General features: G+C 48.4%; 1 protein-coding gene across 6 annotated transcripts in view; it reads left to right on the plus strand.

The window, feature by feature from the left end:
* The window catches only part of slf1 (SMC5/6 complex localization factor 1), a 61,077-nt gene that overhangs the window by 8,579 nt on the left and 34,374 nt on the right, over window positions 1-18,124 (plus strand). For all 6 annotated transcript variants that reach the window (XR_015936134.1, XM_088630696.1, XM_088630695.1 and 3 more), the window contains 9 exons: window positions 1,947-2,113; window positions 2,447-2,581; window positions 2,827-2,968; window positions 3,896-4,043; window positions 4,163-4,308; window positions 6,814-6,956; window positions 9,461-9,558; window positions 16,117-16,209; window positions 17,076-17,258. Coding sequence is in view for 5 of the 6 variants with exons in the window: in XM_088630696.1 (XP_088486822.1) it covers window positions 1,947-2,113; window positions 2,447-2,581; window positions 2,827-2,968; window positions 3,896-4,043; window positions 4,163-4,308; window positions 6,814-6,956; window positions 9,461-9,558; window positions 16,117-16,209; window positions 17,076-17,258 (1,255 nt within the window). In the remaining variant the exon portion in view is untranslated. The remainder of the gene's footprint in view (window positions 1-1,946; window positions 2,114-2,446; window positions 2,582-2,826; window positions 2,969-3,895; window positions 4,044-4,162; window positions 4,309-6,813; window positions 6,957-9,460; window positions 9,559-16,116; window positions 16,210-17,075; window positions 17,259-18,124) is intronic.

Here is an 18,124-nt window from a genome sequence, read left to right on the forward strand (position 1 = left end):
AGTGCTCACACCGACTTTCCCAGGTGTTTGCATGGGTCTGCGGTGCAGGTCAGCTGGCAGCTGGAGTGTTTCAGTGGTGCAGAGGGGCGGGCAGGGCTCTGGAGCCGTCTGTGCAAGACAGTGGGTTCAGATCCTGGATGGGATTGTGCTCATGCAGAGCAGAGCTTGGTGCTTCGCCCAGATTGCTTCCATAAAAGTGCCCAGCTGTTTAGATGTTTCGGTGTTTTGAATAAAATCCGCAGCCTATTATTATTAAAGATAAAAGAGCAAAAGTACCCTTAGAAAAAAATGAAAGAACATTTTAATTATTATTTTAATACCTTAATAATACACATAAGTATTAAACAGCTTAATATTTTTTCGTATGCGGTAGTGTGGCATTGTAGGCATAAAAGTGTTTTTTTCAGCTGAAACCGATACAGAACAGTTATAAGGAGTAAGAACTTTTTAAAAAGTTCTTACTTTCAAAAAAACTATTTACCAATGAGAGGAGGCCGTTCGGCCCACCTGCCTGTTAGGTAGATAGTAGCTGATTGATCTTATTGGACCTTTGAGTCCACGGGTCTCCTGTCCTGGGTGTGAAACGCACTTCTGAGTTGTTTCCACTTGTGCCCCCTGGTTCGAGTTTCCAGGTTCGTCCTGAAGAAGAGCGCTGGGCTGAGTGTGTCAGTGCCTCTGAGGACTGAGGACGCTTGTATCGCGGCCCCCCTCGCTGCCTTCTCCTTTCAAGACTGAAAAGATATAGTTCCTTCAGGCCGTCAGTGTAGAAAATCCCCTTAAGCCGTAAGACTGAGGCCCATAGCCCTGCGAACCCTGTTGCTGTTCTTGAGCCTGATGCTTTGGAGGAATCTGAGTGCGCGGGTAGTCTATGAGCTGCCGCACTGAGCCGTGAAAAATTGTACGTCCGTGCTTCTGTGATCGGTATGATTGCAACTAGGAATGCATCTGTCTTTGTAGAAGGTGGGAAACTGGTTTCGTTCTTTATACATCGTAGAAAACTTTTGTGCTTGTCGGTCACAAAGTTAGTCCGATGCTCTGATGGCATGCAATAGATTTGCATACAGTGTATCTGTAGATAGGCTTCATACTGTATATAAGCACTTGCATAAACGTTTTTTCTTTCAGCATTATTTTAAAGTATAGAAAGTAACATTTGACTTTTTGGAGAAGGGGCAGTTATTTGTTTAAACATTGATGTATTGACTGTGTTAAGGATCAGGGTTTATGTTGTTTTAGTACCTACCATCCTGTCAAGGTTTATCGTCAGATATTTCAGAAATGTATCTCTCATCAGAGCGGCTGTCTTTTACACCCAAAGACATTTGCAAAACGTACGAACACTTAACACTACATGACATAACTGACATCTATCCCTGCGTGGTCATGTCACACCATTCCATCAGGGATACACAGTGCTTCACCGGGGCCCTGGAGAGTTACTCCGCCTGTTAGTAAAGGTGTCAGTAAAGTTACTCAGACCTCTAAGCTGGTACCAAGGTCTCTTAAAGCAGAATCCAGTGGCAGTTGGGAACTCTTTACATATTACTCCCTGGTACCTGTTGAATTGTTTTTTAATATCTGCAGTTGTAAAATACACAGATTATTTATTTGGGAATGTATACAGTCATTTCTGTTCTCAGGTAGTTTGTCTTAAGAGATTTTTTTTCTTCCTTTCATTTTAGTTTCATTGAAGATTGATTGCATTTCAAAAGCAGTCACTGGCTGTTCAGACCCTTGCCGTATGTAGATACTCACTCTAATCTGTTTCCTGTGAAATCTAATAAAGATAGGATTCCAGATTAGTGGAAACTACCAGTTCAGCACAATCCGCGAGACTGAATTAACAACGAGTCGATAGCCGCGCGTTCTCCACGCCGGGTGTTTAAAAGGGGCGTTCGGTGCCGAGATACTAAATCCCACCTCTCCTCACTCGCTGTGTTCTCCAGGACGCTGAAAGCCCGCTGTTCGTGATCACGTTTCTGAACACGCTGCACGACGTGTTCCGCAATAACCCTCCCTGGGGGTGGCCCTCCCGAGTCGGGTACTTCCTGAGCCTCCTGCAGTGTCCCGAGTGCAAGGAGGGGCCTTGGGCCTTTCTGGAGGCGTCTGCCAGGTGAGCGGGGCTGTTCCACGCCGGCGGAGCGCTGCCTCTTCCTCTCCGTCGTCGGGCTGTGATGCAAGCATCTCCTCGTTCACCGTGCTTTAGTGCCGGGGGAGGAAGCAAAAGACTTCCAAAGAAGCCAGAGGAAAAGGCTGTGAGCCTTCCTGTGAAGAAAAGCAGGTGTTCTAATAGTAGGGGGGGGTCTGATTGAGCCAAGAGGCGTGTAGGGTAGAGCTGAATGTGTAGAAGTGGTCGGTGCAGACACCAGCTCCCTCGGGCTGGCGTGAACCGCGTGGGGGTGGAGAGCTGAGCCGGAAGCTGACTCCCTGTGCTTCCTCCGGCCAGGCGGCTCGTGTCCGGCGGTCCCTGCTGCCACCTCTGCTCTGAGCCCGTCAGCCCAGAGCAGGAGAAGTTCCACGCCCATCTCCTGGCCTTCCTTCTCGATCTCTACAGGTTTGATCTCCACTCCTTAAACACCAGGTAAGCCCGACACTCTGACTTACTTTGTCCGCTGCCTCTTCTGTTTTAAAGAATAATTTTGGGATTAGCACTTGGAACGCTTTTCTCCCTCTTTGTGCAGCCTAGACATAGCCTTTCTTCACCCCTATGGCCACTGTGTGTAGCTCTGCTGGTGCGTTCTGGGTAAGGCTGGACGTTTCATTGTCCCGTTGTAAAGGCATGGCAGTGATGGCAGGACACTTCCGGTTTGTTTCCGCCTTTCCCAGAGAACCCGGAAGAGGTATGTCTTCGGTTCTGGTCCACACCTTTTGGAACGTGTGGGAGAAGTCGACCCTGGCAACGAAGCCTCTGCAGCAGCTGGCAAAACTGCTAGTTGAAGCCACCCAGTGGCTTCTTGCATCGAAAGAGGTACGTCATCCCCTGGGCTTTCCCCTTCTCTGTGTTTATTCTTGAAAGGGGGTAAAAGCGATTCCTCTGGGGTGCTTGTTGTCATCGGTCAGTTCACCTGAACTGACAAGACCTGCTCCTTGCGCAGATCTGGAGATAAAACGTATGAGTCTGTGTGTGTCGCCGGTGAGTTGCTGCTACGTACACTGAGTGAACGAGACAGTTCAGCAGTGGTGCCCTGAACCAACGGATGATGGCAAAGGGGTTTTAGTTGCAGGAACACAAAGCTGTACAGTAACTGCTTCTACAAACTCAAGCCGTGCAAAGGAGCCCTTTCTCTCTCTCTCTCTGCTCTGTCTTGATCCTCCGAGGCGACTCCTGGGATTGTGAGCGCGTGGCAGGGCCGCAACAGAAGTCCCCCACACCCCCTTGGTCCCCTTGGGATTCGGAGGGGTTTTGTGTGGGTTCAGTTCGAGGCTGGGCCCGTGGTGATGTGTGGGTGGGGTGTGGGAGTGGGCACGGGGACCTGGGTGAGGTTATGGGGCGCACCTGTACAGGCTGAGGTCAGAGGGGTGTGGTGTGAATGGAAGTAGTATTGGTGATGTGTTGTGCAAGGTGCTCTATAAAATAATTAATAAAGCCCCTGAGGCCCTGAAAATGTTTTTCTATTGGGTATTCCTTCCATCTGGTGTTAGTGCAGTGTTTCCTTTCATGGTGCAGCTATAGGGGGATTGATTTTTGCTTCCCCTGTGAAACGACGCCACTGTGGATTTGTGCAGTGTTTGTTTTATCTTTGCTTTGCTTGGCCATGGTTCTGCATTAACCTGTGCCATTAAACCACAGTAAACTGCAGTAGTGGGTTTCCAGTTATAGGGGTGCAGCTCAACAGGGCCCCTCACCTTCTAAGCAGGAATTGAAACATGGAAATCTGACGCAGCTTTCTTTCAGGTTTCGAGGCCGGACGTGGTGTCCACATTGCACGAGATCTTTGGAGTGGCCGTGGAGTTCTGGCGACAGGACAACAGCAGGCTGAACAGAGATCTGGCAGAGAAAGGCATGAAGGACTTTGCAGATTATCTTTCCATTTTATGGCAAGGTACAGACAAGTTCGGGGAATATTGTGTTTGCCTTCTCCATCCTCCTTGAGACTCCGGGCTTGAAAGAAAACAAACGAGTGCTTTTGTCTCTCTCCCACTCATGCTTGGCGTTCGGAAGACTCAAGCCCTGAGGTTCTAGTGGAGCTGGTCACCAGCCTGCAGTCCCCCTGGCTGAAGATGTTCGTCGCTGATGCCATTTACAGACACCTCTGCTCAAAGAGCTGCATCGCTGTGGGGCCAGAGCCACTTTCTCTCCATAAAATTGTGAGTTTTTGTCGGAATATATAGTACTAGCGCTATAGTGCGTCTGCTGAAATCAGGATTACTGATTTAACCAGAATGAGTACTGAAATTGATTTCAGTGTTCGTTTCTGTTTCAAGAAGCAGTGAACTGGTAAGAAATAATTTTTATGTTCTTGTTGTTTTTGTGGTCTTTATTTCTGGTAGAAGAAACTTCATAGCGGAGTTATTTGCACTGTTGAATGTTAAATCTGTTTTGAGGTTTCAGACAATCACAGCTTTCACCTCCACCTGCTGTGAGAAACTGTTTTAGTTTTGTTTTTCTTGACAGGTCAGAAAAGTCTGCAGACACTTTTATCATGCTTTTAATACCAGATATCAGTAGAATGAATGTGAGAAATAATACCAGAAACCCTGTGTCCACACCCCCTCCCACTGTGCGCCCTGTGTCCACACCCCCCTCCCACTGTGCACCCTGTGTCCACACCCCCTCCCACTGTGCGCCCTGTGTCCACACCCCCTCCCACTGTGCACCCTGTGTCCACACCCCCTCCCACTGTGCACCCTGTGTCCACACCCCCTCCCACTGTGCGCCCTGTGTCCACACCCCCCTCCCACTGGGTGCCCTGTGTCCACACCCCCTCCCACTGTGCGCCCTGTGTCCACACCCCCTCCCACTGGGTGCCCTGTGTCCACACCCCCTCCCACTGGGTGCCCTGTGACCACACCCCCCTCCCACTGGGTGCCCTGTGACCACACCCCCCTCCCACTGGGTGCCCTGTGTCCACACCCCCCTCCCACTGTGCACCCTGTGTCCACACCCCCCTCCCACTGGGTGACCTGTCCAGACAGAAAACTCGCATCAGTCCCACTTGAGTTGGAGCTGCTCACTCACTGCAGTCGCAGCCCCAGCTCTGACAGGCAGCAGGCCAAGGTGGGCCCCTCCAGGCTGGAGTCATCATCTGCATCCCTGTACTCAGGGAAACAGGATACCAAGTGAAAGGTCTGCCACATGCACTGGATTTATATGCTAGGCCTATAGTGAGCTGTCTTGTGGCCCTCCACGATACTCTTCCCTCACCTTGCTGCAGTGTTTTTAATTAATATAGGCTCCCGCCAAGCTTGAATCAAGCTTTACAAACAAATTAGACCTGGTGGACAATTGATTTTAATCCCTTGCGACTCCTGAAGCTCAAGCGTTTTCTTCTTCCTGAAGGCTAATTTCAATTTTAAATAAAATGTCCTGTCAAGGTTAGGCACGGGGAAAACAGTAAATAAAGAAACCCAGCTAAGTGACTCATTTCTGAAGTTTTTTTTTTACCCCTCCTGTAATAAAAATACATCCGTAGGAGAAGTTTTTGAAGGTCAGCTCTGCTTGAAAAGTCACCTGTGGTCAGAAGGAGCTACTTTGTAAAGCTGTATAACGAATGTCTGTGCTGTATGGGTCCACCCTGGCCAGCCGGGGCTGTCCAGACACGTGAGTGGTAGGTGCAGGCTGCTGTCCTGTGCACAAGGCATGAAAACGCTCCTCAAGCCTCTCTGTGAGACTGGAGACTCACAGAGCTGTGGCCTGTCCCTTTGGTTTAAATTTGATTGCTGACAGTATAGCAAAACGTCAAGAGTGAAGTGTTTTGTTTTGTTTTTTTCATCTAGTGACTTACAGTATGTGTAAATTTATTAAATGAGTTGCATTTTGCAGTATTTTTTGTGTGTTAGGATAGGATGATGAATAGCAATTTTTGAACAACACTGCTTTTGTGCTCCCAGAGCATACATTTTATGCTCCCAGAGAATAAAAAAATAAAGATTACCACTCCGTTTAAATAAGCTGTAGCTGTACTGTACCGTTTAAATGTAATAATCACCTTAAAGATGGCTTTCTCCCTTGACTGGTGCCTGTCAGAATATGAAAGATCGGATCAAACAGCTGTGTCTAGTTCACCCGGGTCCTCCTGTAGCTTGCAGACCTGGTGCTACAGTGAGCTTTGCAACAGACTCAGGCTCCTGGTACCACTGTATTATAACATCGTGCTTCAGTGTACAGCCTGGAGTGTAAGATCTGAGCATTACAGCGGGAACCTTTTGCTAACTTGTACTGACTGACCTGGACGTAATCAAAAGTGTTAATACTGTGGGGCTTCCTGAGGAATTCGCGTTGCAAAAGTTCAGATTCTTCTCCATCTCCCCCCCACACACACTTTATTTAATGTTAGAAAAATAACAAAAAAAGGGCTCTCCCGAGAGCATCCCTTTAACCTGGGAACCGCTGAGAGAAGCCCAGCTGATCGATGTTCACGCAGCGGACATGACAGGCAGCGGACTGGTTCGCATCAATTATAGATCAGTGTGGTCTCCAGTCGGATGGCCTGGGAAAATGTGTTTGACAGGCCCCGGTGCTGAGCGAAGCGAGGGGAGGCACTGAGATCCGGCCCGCTTTCCGCGAGTGGGCTTGCTCCCCGGGAGACTCCTGAAGGCTCTGCTCCGCGGCCTCACAACCTCACGCAGCGCGTGTTCTCGCTTCCCTGTCAGGTGTCCCCGTATTTAACGGCGCTGGGGAGGCTGGCCTGTTCCGGGCCGGGCCCGGGAGGGGCCCCGGAGGGGGCGAAGATGGAGCGGTGGCCTGGGATTGAACCTCCTCGCACCCCGCGCAGCGCCGCGCCGCCCCACCGACCGTGAGTGACGCCTCTCGGCTGCCCCTGGCCCGACCCCGGAGCGGCACCAGCGGATCGATAACCCCGCTGGCACCCCCGCACACGGGAGGGAGGCAGGGAGGTCAGGGCCGCGCGGCGCCGCCTGCCTGTGCTCAAAAGGCAGGAGGTGTCGGCAGCAGCCCGCACCTCGTCTTGTCCTGCGGCTGCTGTCTCCGCTCTGTGGAACTTTTTCTGCTTTTGCAGAAAGGAGGGTGGAGGCCCGTGGGCGAGGCTGCCCCCGTGCCGTGCGTGCCTGCAGTTTTCTCCCTCTCTCCTTAGTTTTGGGTGCAATACGTGTGTACAAACAATATGGGCTGCTCTCAGTGTTGGTTGGCCACGGTTTAATGGCCGGTCCTCCGTTTTCTTGCTTTCCTCGTGGACAGAAGGTAAGGTTTTCAGGGCTGCAAGTCCCAGGAGTAGCCTCGTCTCTTTGCGCCCTGTCCCGCAGGATTAGTGTGCTGACAAGCTCAAGCTTTTCTGCTGTTTCCCACAGGGAGCAAACAGGCTTTCGGCCGACTGACTTGGTCAACTGCCGTGCCTACTTTTATTTTAAGACACCAGATTTGCTTGTGTTGGGTGTGCTTCTGCCTCCGCACTGTTGTGTCCAGCCCGGGGCGCCTTCTGTGTGAAGTCTGGAGGTTCCCCTCGTGGCTGAGTGCTCCCATTTCCTCCCACAGTCAAGGCACATGCTGTCCAGGTTAATGGGCGTCTTGAACCTGCCCCTGACTGTAAGAGAATGAACGTGTGTGTCCTGCATGGGTTGGACACACACTAACCCTGCCAGCATGGGCTCCAGCTTAGCTTGTCCCTGAAGGATAAGGATCAATGAATAGAGAAGCAATTGTCTATATTTTCTGTCTTCTTATTTACTGTTCTTATTTGCAAAGAGCTACTGTCGTTGCTGTTTAAAGTATTTCCCTGAGAGGTCACAATGACAACGATGACCCCAGAAATTTGGTCACACGAGCTCATTTTCAAGGTAAAGAGAGACACACAGCATGTCTAAGCTGTTGGGCTCCTCGGTGGTTCATAACTCAACGTTCGCACGGTGCAGATCTCTCCTCCGCACTCCAGCTAATGGGAAGTCGTGTGTCAAGCGCTGTGTTCCCTCCACGTCGCTGGGAAAGTCAGCGCAAGTGCTGAACAACCCAATTATGAGAAAACAAGGATTCTGTTTTGTAAGCACAACTTTCCTTCCTTGTCATCGTGTTGTCAGATGTCCTAAAGGCAGGCCTGTTTGTGCCAGAAGAGATCTTGACAGCATACCGTTATTAGCACCGAGCTAAGCTTAGAAATTTCCTTGAAGTGTTCCCACATGGAACTATTTTTTTAAATAGTTCTTTTTTTACTTAGTTATTGATGATAAATCAGAAACATCAACCAGAATCTTGTTTTTAAGAAGCTGAGAGCACAGCTTCAGAACACAATGGTTAAGAAGTTGTCAGCACTACATTTATACTTTTCAAGGAGCAAACCTAGTTGTGGTTTGTTCTGCATTACTTGATCGGTTAAGTGAGAGTGAATTCAATCATTAGACGCCAAACCCTAACGTACAGGTTTGTAACCTTTGTTGTAATTTTTTTTGTGTGCAGTTTTGCAGAAATGAAGCATGCCATCTTGTTTTTGTTTTGTGGCATGATCCAGTATTTATTGCCAAATGTTCTCATTTAGACTTAGCAACAGAAGTTTCAGATAAACACAGATGCTGTCCTGCTGGAGTTGAAAGTTAAAATATGTCCCTTGTGATTTTTTGTGGGCACTGGTGCTGATCTAATGGTGATGGCATGACACCCCGTTACCCTTTACATCCACAGCATCCTTTCAGACACAGCTCATCTAATTCTTCCAAGCCCAATAACATATATTTCAGCTCTTCTGCGAAAGTGCCCGTTAGTTTCCCGTGCTTCTGATTTTTGTTTTGAGCGTGTTGATGCAGACATTCCTGCCATTGCTCTAGCAGGTAGATGGCTCCTGTAGGGTTTGTTCTTGCATCTTAGCGCCATGTTAACATCTCACTAGTCGACAGAGAAACACGAGCCAGAGGACACAACTCTACATGGGAGTGCATTTAAAACCAAGGGCAAGAGGCGCTCCTTTACACAAAGGGTAGTGGGGGTCTGGAACAAGCTTCTCAGTCATGCGGCCGGAGCAGATACTTTGCCGCCTTTCTAGAAGCGGCTGTAGGAGATCCTGGGGTCACTTAGCTACTATCTGTCAAATGGGCCAGATTGTCAGATTGGCCGCCTCTGTTTCATTTCTTACTCCTCATCGTTTCTAACGCGGCATTGTGGATTAAGAAATCCTAGAGTTATTTATCTCTGAAATGAATTCTGATTCCACAAGTAAGATTAAAAAAAATAAAATAAACTAAAGTGCATTTTGTAAATAGCATAAATACCAACACTGAATTTAAATGCTAAAATGCTGCCTTTTTTGGAGATGTTCCAAGGTTAGGCTAATCCCTCTTGGCTCTTGTCTCTTGTCAGAGCAATTAAGAAAGCTGCGCACCTTGGCCTCGGAGAAAGCACACCTCTTCCTGCCAAGGCAGATATTCCACGGGGCCTGCATAAAGTTAATAGAGCTGGTAAGAGGTGTTTTTTTTCCCTTTTTGGAGTGTGCTTTGTTTTGCAATAATCCGCGACTGTGCTGTGCAGCACCATGTGGAAGAGGGCCCCTGGTGGCTTCTGGGGTGTGCAAATGCAGTAGCCGGACTGGGGTCCTCCGGAAAGCGGGGCGTCTTGCAGCGCGCACGACACTGGAATCCCGCGCGATGGGGTCCGCACCTCGCAGTGGGAGGGCTTTTAACGGCTCTCGCTGCACCTGAGGTGGTGATGAGTGCAGGATGTGGGGTGACACCCAGGTTTGTCCGGTCAGGAGGAGAGCTTGGCTGGACGGAAGACCAGATCATCCTCTGGTCCCGAGGGCTGGGAGTTGTGTCTTCCTGCTTCGTCTAATGGGACGTTTGCCTGCATGGAATGTGAAATGTGTCGAGTCAGTGTTCATCGCACCACTTGTTTTGAACAAATTAAGTTCCAGCATGATTGTGGGCTATTAAATGTAATTAACAATTGTAAAACAATTACTTTCTCCCCTGTGTGAAAAGTTCACAGTAGGAAGTAACAAACACGCTCAACACAGCTGCTCAGTATCCTTTCAGCTGCTTTGATTTTGCCGGAAGGGGAGATTTCTGACATCTCTGCCGTGTCCTGCACACTCGAGTGGTGCTGGTGCCATTCCAAAAGTAACCACAACCTCCAGGGTCCAGGCGATGTGTCCGTCCATGACGTCCTCTGAACCAATACGCTTAAATGTTTTGATGGCACCTGGAAGGATATCGTCCATCTCCGCTGTCCTCCCCAGGCGCGTTTGTTTCAAACAGGTGATAAATGAACAGCTGGAACGGGCAGCTCTTTTTCCTTAAAAAAAAAAAGAGAGACCAGGCACTATTACAGACGTGCTGTTGAAGAATCTGTTCAGAGTTTCAAGAGTGACCCCACTGGGCTACAGGGAAAGTGCATTTCAATCTGAGAAATAGAGGTACTGCTGCACCGAAGGGTGAAGGGAGTCTGGAACGAGTTGCCCCAGGTTGTCTTCACGAAATGGCTGGATTGAGCACCTCAGATTGGCTAGCTTCTAAAGACCAAATAAGTGGCCAAATGTCATCTCTTCTGTGACTCTTGCTTCTTATGCTCTCGGGAGTGTAATCAAAAGGAAATCGAGAGAGCATTCCGTAGCTTTCAGTGCGACTTCATGAGGGCATAAACATCGAAACAGATGTTGTCTGTAAGCACTGTAATGTAATGCTCACTTTGTACTCCAGGCATTCGTTGTCATTGTAGGAGACTATACATATTCAAATTCTGAGAGCTCGCATTGTTCGTCGGTTCAGCAGAGCACTTCAAACAGAAGAGGACTGAAGTGGAATCACAGTTTAACTTTCTGAATGATTTCAAATAACACTGGAGGTCACACAGTGTGATCTTTCAGAGCAAACAAAAAAAAAAACAGACTTAAACAAGTTTGGAAGGAATTGTGTGCACAGTTCTTAATCTAGACTACATTTGCAGAGGTACTCTGTTCAGTGCAATAAAGAGCTTTCATGCTTAAACATGAGCAACATTAATATTCTTTGTACTTCTCTGATGTGCTTTAGAAGGTGACAGATAGACAGCACTTAAAATCAGTGTCCTTATTACCTTCTGTACAGCCAGAGATGACACAGATGGCACTCCTGGCTGGAAAAAACAGTGAAAGATAAGAGTTCATCATGCCATTCTTAATGAGGGCAGCATAGGTAATGTTTTCTCAAAGAGCTGGAGTTTAACTGACAGGGAGGACATTAAAGGGTTTCAGAACAGCGCTGAATTAAAAAAAATCAATGAATATTGCCGGTCTTTAATTTAACATCAGTACAGATGCAGTTACCTTTAAGTGCCCCCTATCATTATATTAAACAGGATTTACATTCATTTACAGATTATGATGTTCTTATTTCTTCGGCTGCATGTAATCACTCAGTTGCTTAATTTAACAGCTTATGTTCCATGCTTTTGTGTCTGAGGAAGAGAAATCACTTTCATTTGCACTTAAACCTCGGCTTCCATCATCCTGCTTTTTTTTTTGTTCTAGCGGTTTTATGCAAGCTTTTGCTGAAGTAAGGGAATTTTTCTCGTCCTTTTTTTTTTTAAAAGAGATATAAAGGGAAATTAACGATTAAAAGTAGTCAGATTGGTATGCTAAAAACACAACCTACTTTACTCTAAAGGCCACCCTAAAGGACACCCTTCCCTTGTCATAAAGTTAGGGATCGGTAGTTCTCAGCCTGTTAGTAAGCAGGTAGCGTCAATTCCTTGCGCTTCCGTGTTGAATGCGCTGAGCACTCCATGCAAACGTGCTTTAAGGCACACGCCCTGTGAAAGCTTTCCAGTCAGATACACAGTTTAAGAATATTAAACACACCAATTAGAGCCCCGGTCTGAAAGTGACTGACTGCTCGTATGTGCTCTTGCAATTAGACTCGGAGCACTCTCTGTGAACCCGGGGAAGTGTCGGCACTCATTTTCCTGCATCCCATGATCACAAAACGCCGTGTTCACAGGGGAGGGGGAAGGCAGCACACTTCCAGGAGACTCAAGGCTGGGTTTTGTTTTCCTCTACGTGCTCTTTATACTGATGCACTCGCCATTAATTTTTTATGCAACACCCTAGTTGTGGGCGTTTTGTGGGTTTTTTTCCCACATACACATGCGGCGTTGGCCACTTGTTCGCATCTCCAGACAGAGAGCAAAAATACAGAGGAAAGAATGGGCTAGGAGAGGTGTTCTTGGAGATGGGAGTCTTTGTTTACTGGGTTGTTGTGACATTCTCGATTGGTTTAACCCAGCTGGAGGACAGTGGCCAGTAGAAGTCCACTGTAAAATTCCCGCTGGAACTTTTGCTGTGTGAATCTGGGGTTATTTTGAGTTTTAGTCTGTGTCTTAAATAGCCCTTAAAATGGCCGAGAAAAGGAGAAGTGACAAAGTCATATCAGATCCTAAAAAAAGAGCTCTGACCTTTGAAATGAAAGTGAATCTGATAAAATGTGTCTCTCATTGGCAGTTTCAACTAGTGAGACAATTATTAAGATCAGTAACCCGATACACTTTGACATTATTCCTTCTTGAAATTGTTCGTTTGAGCTGTTGGCGGCAGTGTGATGTCACTTCCTGTGTGTGCTCGTTACCCAGAAGCCACAGGGGATGCTCGACAAGTCAGGAAGCTCTGTGGGAATGAGGAAAGGCTGGATGTGCAGTGGCTGGTGGGGGGAGAAGAATCCCAGGATTGCCCTTGGAGGCAAAGTGCCCGGGGTCGTGGAGTGACAACCACACAATGGAAGTTGCGTAACGCGGTGCAGCAGTGTTTTTGCAGCATAGCTAACCTGCATGTGTGTGCGAGATGGGTCCAGGCCGAGCTGGGGATTGTGGGTAAGGGCCTTGACCCACAGTGTGAGAAGTTCGATGGTCAGCATGTCGGCAGAGGATCTCCGGCTGACCGGAGGACTGGCTGCAGAAGTAGGAGGAAATCTGCACTCCTGGACGGTCACTTGGAATGTGGTGACTTTCACCCATCTGCATTGGCGGCCTGCAGACACAAGTCAATATCTTCAACAAAGCTTTGTTTAACCAAATCGTCTAGGAACATTTGACCATCTCAAAACTTCCTCTTTGGCTTTGAATACAAACTTGGCTACTGTTTAACAATTTTCGCCCTTCCAGTCTGGTTTCGGACAACTACACAGCACAGAAACTGCCCTGATCAAAGTCACTAACGATCTTCTAATCGCTTCTACTTCTGGTTCTCTTTCCATACTCATCCTTCTTGATCTCAGAGCTGGTTTTGACACTTAAACGTGATATCTTACTTTCACATCTTGAGACTGTGTCTGGAGTTTCTGATACTGCTCTTAAATGGTTGAAGTCCTACCTCACTGCCACTTTGTCTCTCTTGGGGTTTTCAGTTCTGAAGCTGGATGCAATAAGTGGTGTTCCTCAGGGCTCAATACTGGGCCCCCTACCATTCAGCATTTGCATGTTCCTGCTTGGTCAGCTATTAAGAGCACGTGGTTCTTACTAAGACTAGTAAATTAATTTACTAGTAAATTAATTATGAAGATCACTAAACTCTCATTTCAATGCTGATGATACTCAAATCTACGTCCATACTACACCTGGCACCGAAGTGGCTGTCTCTGCTTTCTCTTATTGCTTTCTCTTATAGACATAAACATCTAAACTGTAACAAGATTGAAGTCTTGCTTCTCGGCTCTTCCCGCCAACTTTGTAAAGCCGATGCAGTAACTCCATCTGTGGTTGGCACTGAACATGAATTCGAAACTGAATTGAAAAACTTGGGGGTGATTTGAACAAAGCTTGACATTTGATCCATAATTTCAACCACCTCTAAAATATTGACAGACTTAATCCTATATTGTTGCTAACTGTTGCTGAAAAGCTGGTCAATACAGCTTTGTGTCTTCTCTCAAATTGAATACTGTAACACTCTGCTCACTGGATGATCTTCAGTATTTTCAGAATTCTGCAGCTAGAATCCTGACCAGGTTGTGTGCAAGTGACTCAGTGTAAGAACTATCCTGTTCCTGAGTCCTTGCACTGGCTTTCTATCAGGTTTCGTGTCGACTTCAAAATCCTCATGCTCACTACTGTATAAGGCTCTGCATTTCTTGGCATCTCAGTACCTGTCTGAGCTGCTATCGTCCTACTCCCCACCTTGCAGCCTTTGCTTGTCTAGTTCTGTTTCTCATCTAATTATTGAGAATGTAAGAAAATGCATAAGTTAAAATTGTGTGTCAAATTTTAAAGCAATAAGGATGAGATACAGAATCTTGTAACTGGCAGGGTGTTTTGCTCTTGAGGTGCGTTCTGTAATTTTAATACTGAATATTGTTGTGAGGGAGCAATAAGCTATGTGAGATAAATTGAGAGACCCGAGCAGTTCCTTGTATATTCTGTGAGTTTTCTTATTGAAACGATGAATTTTGTTCCCTACCTACGCTTAAGTTTAAAAGTGCAATGGCTTTAAGAACAATATTTATATCTCCAGTTTTAATAGGAATTAAGGAAATCTGTCGAAGCAGATGGCCAAATTGATCCTTTCCGTTCTTGTGAGGGCTGAACGAGCTACAGCAGTTGATTGAATGGTTGCCATTAAAGTTTGGGCTTTGTTCTCCAGTCCATTTTCTCTGCCAAGAGAGCTGTGCTGCCCCAAGCTGGTAGCTAATAACCTCAAGTGTTCCTGTATCACTTGAGAGACTCTCGGCGAGTTTAAGTCCCCCCTCGATGTGCGTCTTCCTGAGGGTGTCCTACTGTACGCTGGAGGAGCAAGGGCACTTTATTTGCCCAAGGTCCCAGTGGGGCTGGCTTCCAGACTGCACATCACCTGGTTCTGCATGTGCGCTGCACTCGACCCCCAGGTCCCCAGAGGAGCAGCGGGCCGGTCCATCCCAGGACCTTACAGACGGAACCAGCGAGGTGCGGATCAGCAGCGGGTGAATTCAGCCATTGTTCTCCCCTTCTGTGTTTTTAGCAGGCAGGGGGACCTCAGGGAGCTGGTGCCTGGCAGAGGAACTCTGCTTCCTGTGCCCACACCCAGATAATGGTTTCGGATGCATTATCCAAGATAAAAAGAAATCAGAGTGGCGCTGCGACACATACGCTGGGAGACGCGGCTTTCGAGCACCAGCGCGTTCTCGGCCGTCCTCCGGCTTCTTGCTGACGCGCGCCTTTCCAGAGCCATCCCTCCAGATGTTGACCTGAATACAGATGAAGCCTTTCAGCCTCTCCCCGTATCTCATTCGGCGAGGCTTGAGTGCGCTTTCAGGTTCCTCTTTAAGGCTGTGCAAGCAGGATCCGGTGCCATTCTTTCATGTGCCTTGAAATGTCGTGAGGGGTCTTTTTCTCCCCCCCCCCCCCCCCTCACTTCTTAAGATTCCTTACAGCAGCATGCTGGGCTTTATCAGCACAAGCCAACACTCTGTACAGCCAGGCGTCCTGTTGAGAAGCCGTAAACCATTTATTAGCAGATCCGCAGTTCTGTATTATGTTGGCAAGCACAGGGGCACTCATGCTTAGCCTGAAACTTTCTTGTGAAGTTTAACCACACATGAAAAGGGCTGCCGCACTTTTAATACATTCCCGATTTAATATTGTATTAAAAAAGAAAGAAAATGTAAATAAAACCCTTCAGAGCCTTTTGTGACCGGGTGGTGTAGTTTGCTGATTAAAAATCACGTGGCACGATCGTAATGCCCAGTGGAGCTTTTGAACCCACGGTCTGTGAAAAATCCTGTTGTAACCATTGTGCTGAGGCTGTGTAGCATAACTTCATGACTGGAGCAATTCCGGACACGAATCCTCTCCCCAGACTTGCTGTGAACTTTGAATCTGTAATGTAAATGGAAATTTAAACATTCTTCCACAACAAAAGTCGCAAACATTCCTCCTGCTTTTTTTTCGTCTTTTCTGGTCACCGCTGTAGTTATCGAAGAAGGGCGCAGTTTTGTTCGCAGTTTTGGGGGAGCCGGTGCAGTTCTCCTGGCGAACGGTGCGGGGGTCCCTAATTGTGTGATTTTTTTTTTTTTTACAAGGAGAGACACTCCTGCATAGAGTCTGCAAGCAAAACCAAGCAGAGAAACTGATCACCATCCTCTCTCTTCCCGGGACGGACATCAACGTGAAAGGTACGTCCTTGCAGACGATTTTATTTATTGTTCTGGGTGATCGACTGGTAGCTCATTTAACAGCGTGCGCCATTAGTGCATCTGAAAAATGCGAAGAGGCTCTTTGGTGGAGGTGTGAAAGGTTATATGCTGTAGGTGAGAAGCGCAGAACCCCTATGTGTATAATAGAAAACATTTTTACATTAAGCAGGAAAAGGGCTGCTCATTTCATGCACATTTTTTTTTCCCCCCGCTATTTTGCTGACTAACCTTTTTATTGATCGATTCTGCACGAGAAAACCGGACGACCTTGAAAGGCAGTGTTTGGAGTTAAAGCTAAGAGACCGAAAGGGGGAGTGTAGGGAGGAGGCAGCTTTGTGCCCAGGCGATGGAAGAAAAGAAAGTGTTCTGGGAGGGGAGGCCTCCAGCCCTCCATGAATTAAACTTTTAAACCCGCGTTTCGGAAGCGGAGGTCCCCCTTTCCAGCAGCAGGGTCTTGTCCCAGGGCTGCTCTGGAAGGCTGGAATCGTACGTGTCAATACCGTGCGCCGGACTTGTCGGAGTCGGCAGCTGCCGGGTGGTCCTCTTCCCGCGGGCCGGCTTTCCCACGGCTGCCTCGTGCCACGGGACGCCCCGCCAGGGAGCCGGGTCTGGAGCCCGTGCCGCTTCTTTTCAGGAGACGTTGAAAGGTGCAGGACCCGGGTCCCGCTCCCTTATTAGGATTCCCCTAGTTTAGCCAGACCTCCGCCGTGCTCCGTTCTCAAGCTTGCAGCCCGCCGTGTTTTGCCGTGGCCGGCGGAGGAGAGAAACACGATGCTCCTCAGCCACGGCAGCACGAACACGTCTGTGCCTTCCCCCCCCCCCCCCCCCCGACCCGGCTCCTTCAGACCACGCCGGCTGGACCCCGCTGCACGAAGCCTGTAACCACGGCAGCGCGGCCTGCGTGCGCGCCATCCTGCGGCTGTGCCCCGGCGTGGACCTGCTCGGCCCGGCGGGCGGGCTCAGCCCCCTGCAGGACGCGCTGCTCGCCGGACACGCGGACGTCGCCGGGCTGCTGCTGCGACACGCCGGTGAGTCTCCGGGGGCGGGGGGCCGGGCTGGCAGGAGCGGAAGCCCCCCCTGGGGTTCCGGCGGGGGGAACCGCGCGGCCTCTCGGGTGGGGGGCCGGACTGGCACTCGGGCCTTCCGGGGCGGCATGGGGGCTACCCACTGCAGACGCCAGGGGTGAGGTCTGATGGCGCTCGGCGGGGGGTTCGGGGGGATTTCCAGAAGAGCGCAGACGAGACGGGGAGGTGTTTTCGAGGCCGGGGCGGTGGAGAGAGATTTTTCATCGCAGGTCTGCTTTGTGAGTCAGTTGTGCCCCCTTCTTCCCCCTTCCCTGTCCATCTTGCCTTTTTTTTTCTAGCTCCGCTCTCTTGCTACCTTTCTGTTTACCTGCGTTATCTAAAGACACCTCTCTGAATTCTGATAGCGCTGCATGCTAATGCCTTTTTTATAAAAGATTTTTAAAATGCCTCATTCTGCCTTTCTCCGAGATTCCTGTGAGTTTTTTCCCCACACGTAAGAAGTGTGTCAAAATGAAATCGTTCTCTTTTTTTCCTGCTCTGTATTTCTTGCGTGCCGTAAGCTCAATAGTTTAGAGCTTTGTGAATGGAGAATATGTCAAATAATGTGTCCCTTTCCATGAAGCATTTACTCTTGAACTGAAAACTGAAGATTAGCTTGGGAATCTTCCATTCCATTTCACTTTGGCTAATTATAGTTAATTTGATTCAGTTTCCTATTAACACATGTATGTATTCTGTCCTAAAAAATAAATTAGATTGGGATTGTTTAGCCCCAATGATGAATCTGTTAGCTTTGCTCCATAGGGCCCGGGATCTCCTGCAGAGATGAGGAGATTAAGCAGGTCAGCAGAGATGTAGCTTTTTTAAAA

Source organism: Lepisosteus platostomus, chromosome 4 (genome assembly GCF_059453375.1).
Source record: "Lepisosteus platostomus isolate fLepPlt1 chromosome 4, fLepPlt1.hap1, whole genome shotgun sequence".
In the NCBI taxonomy this organism is placed as follows: Eukaryota; Metazoa; Chordata; class Actinopteri; order Semionotiformes; family Lepisosteidae; genus Lepisosteus; species Lepisosteus platostomus.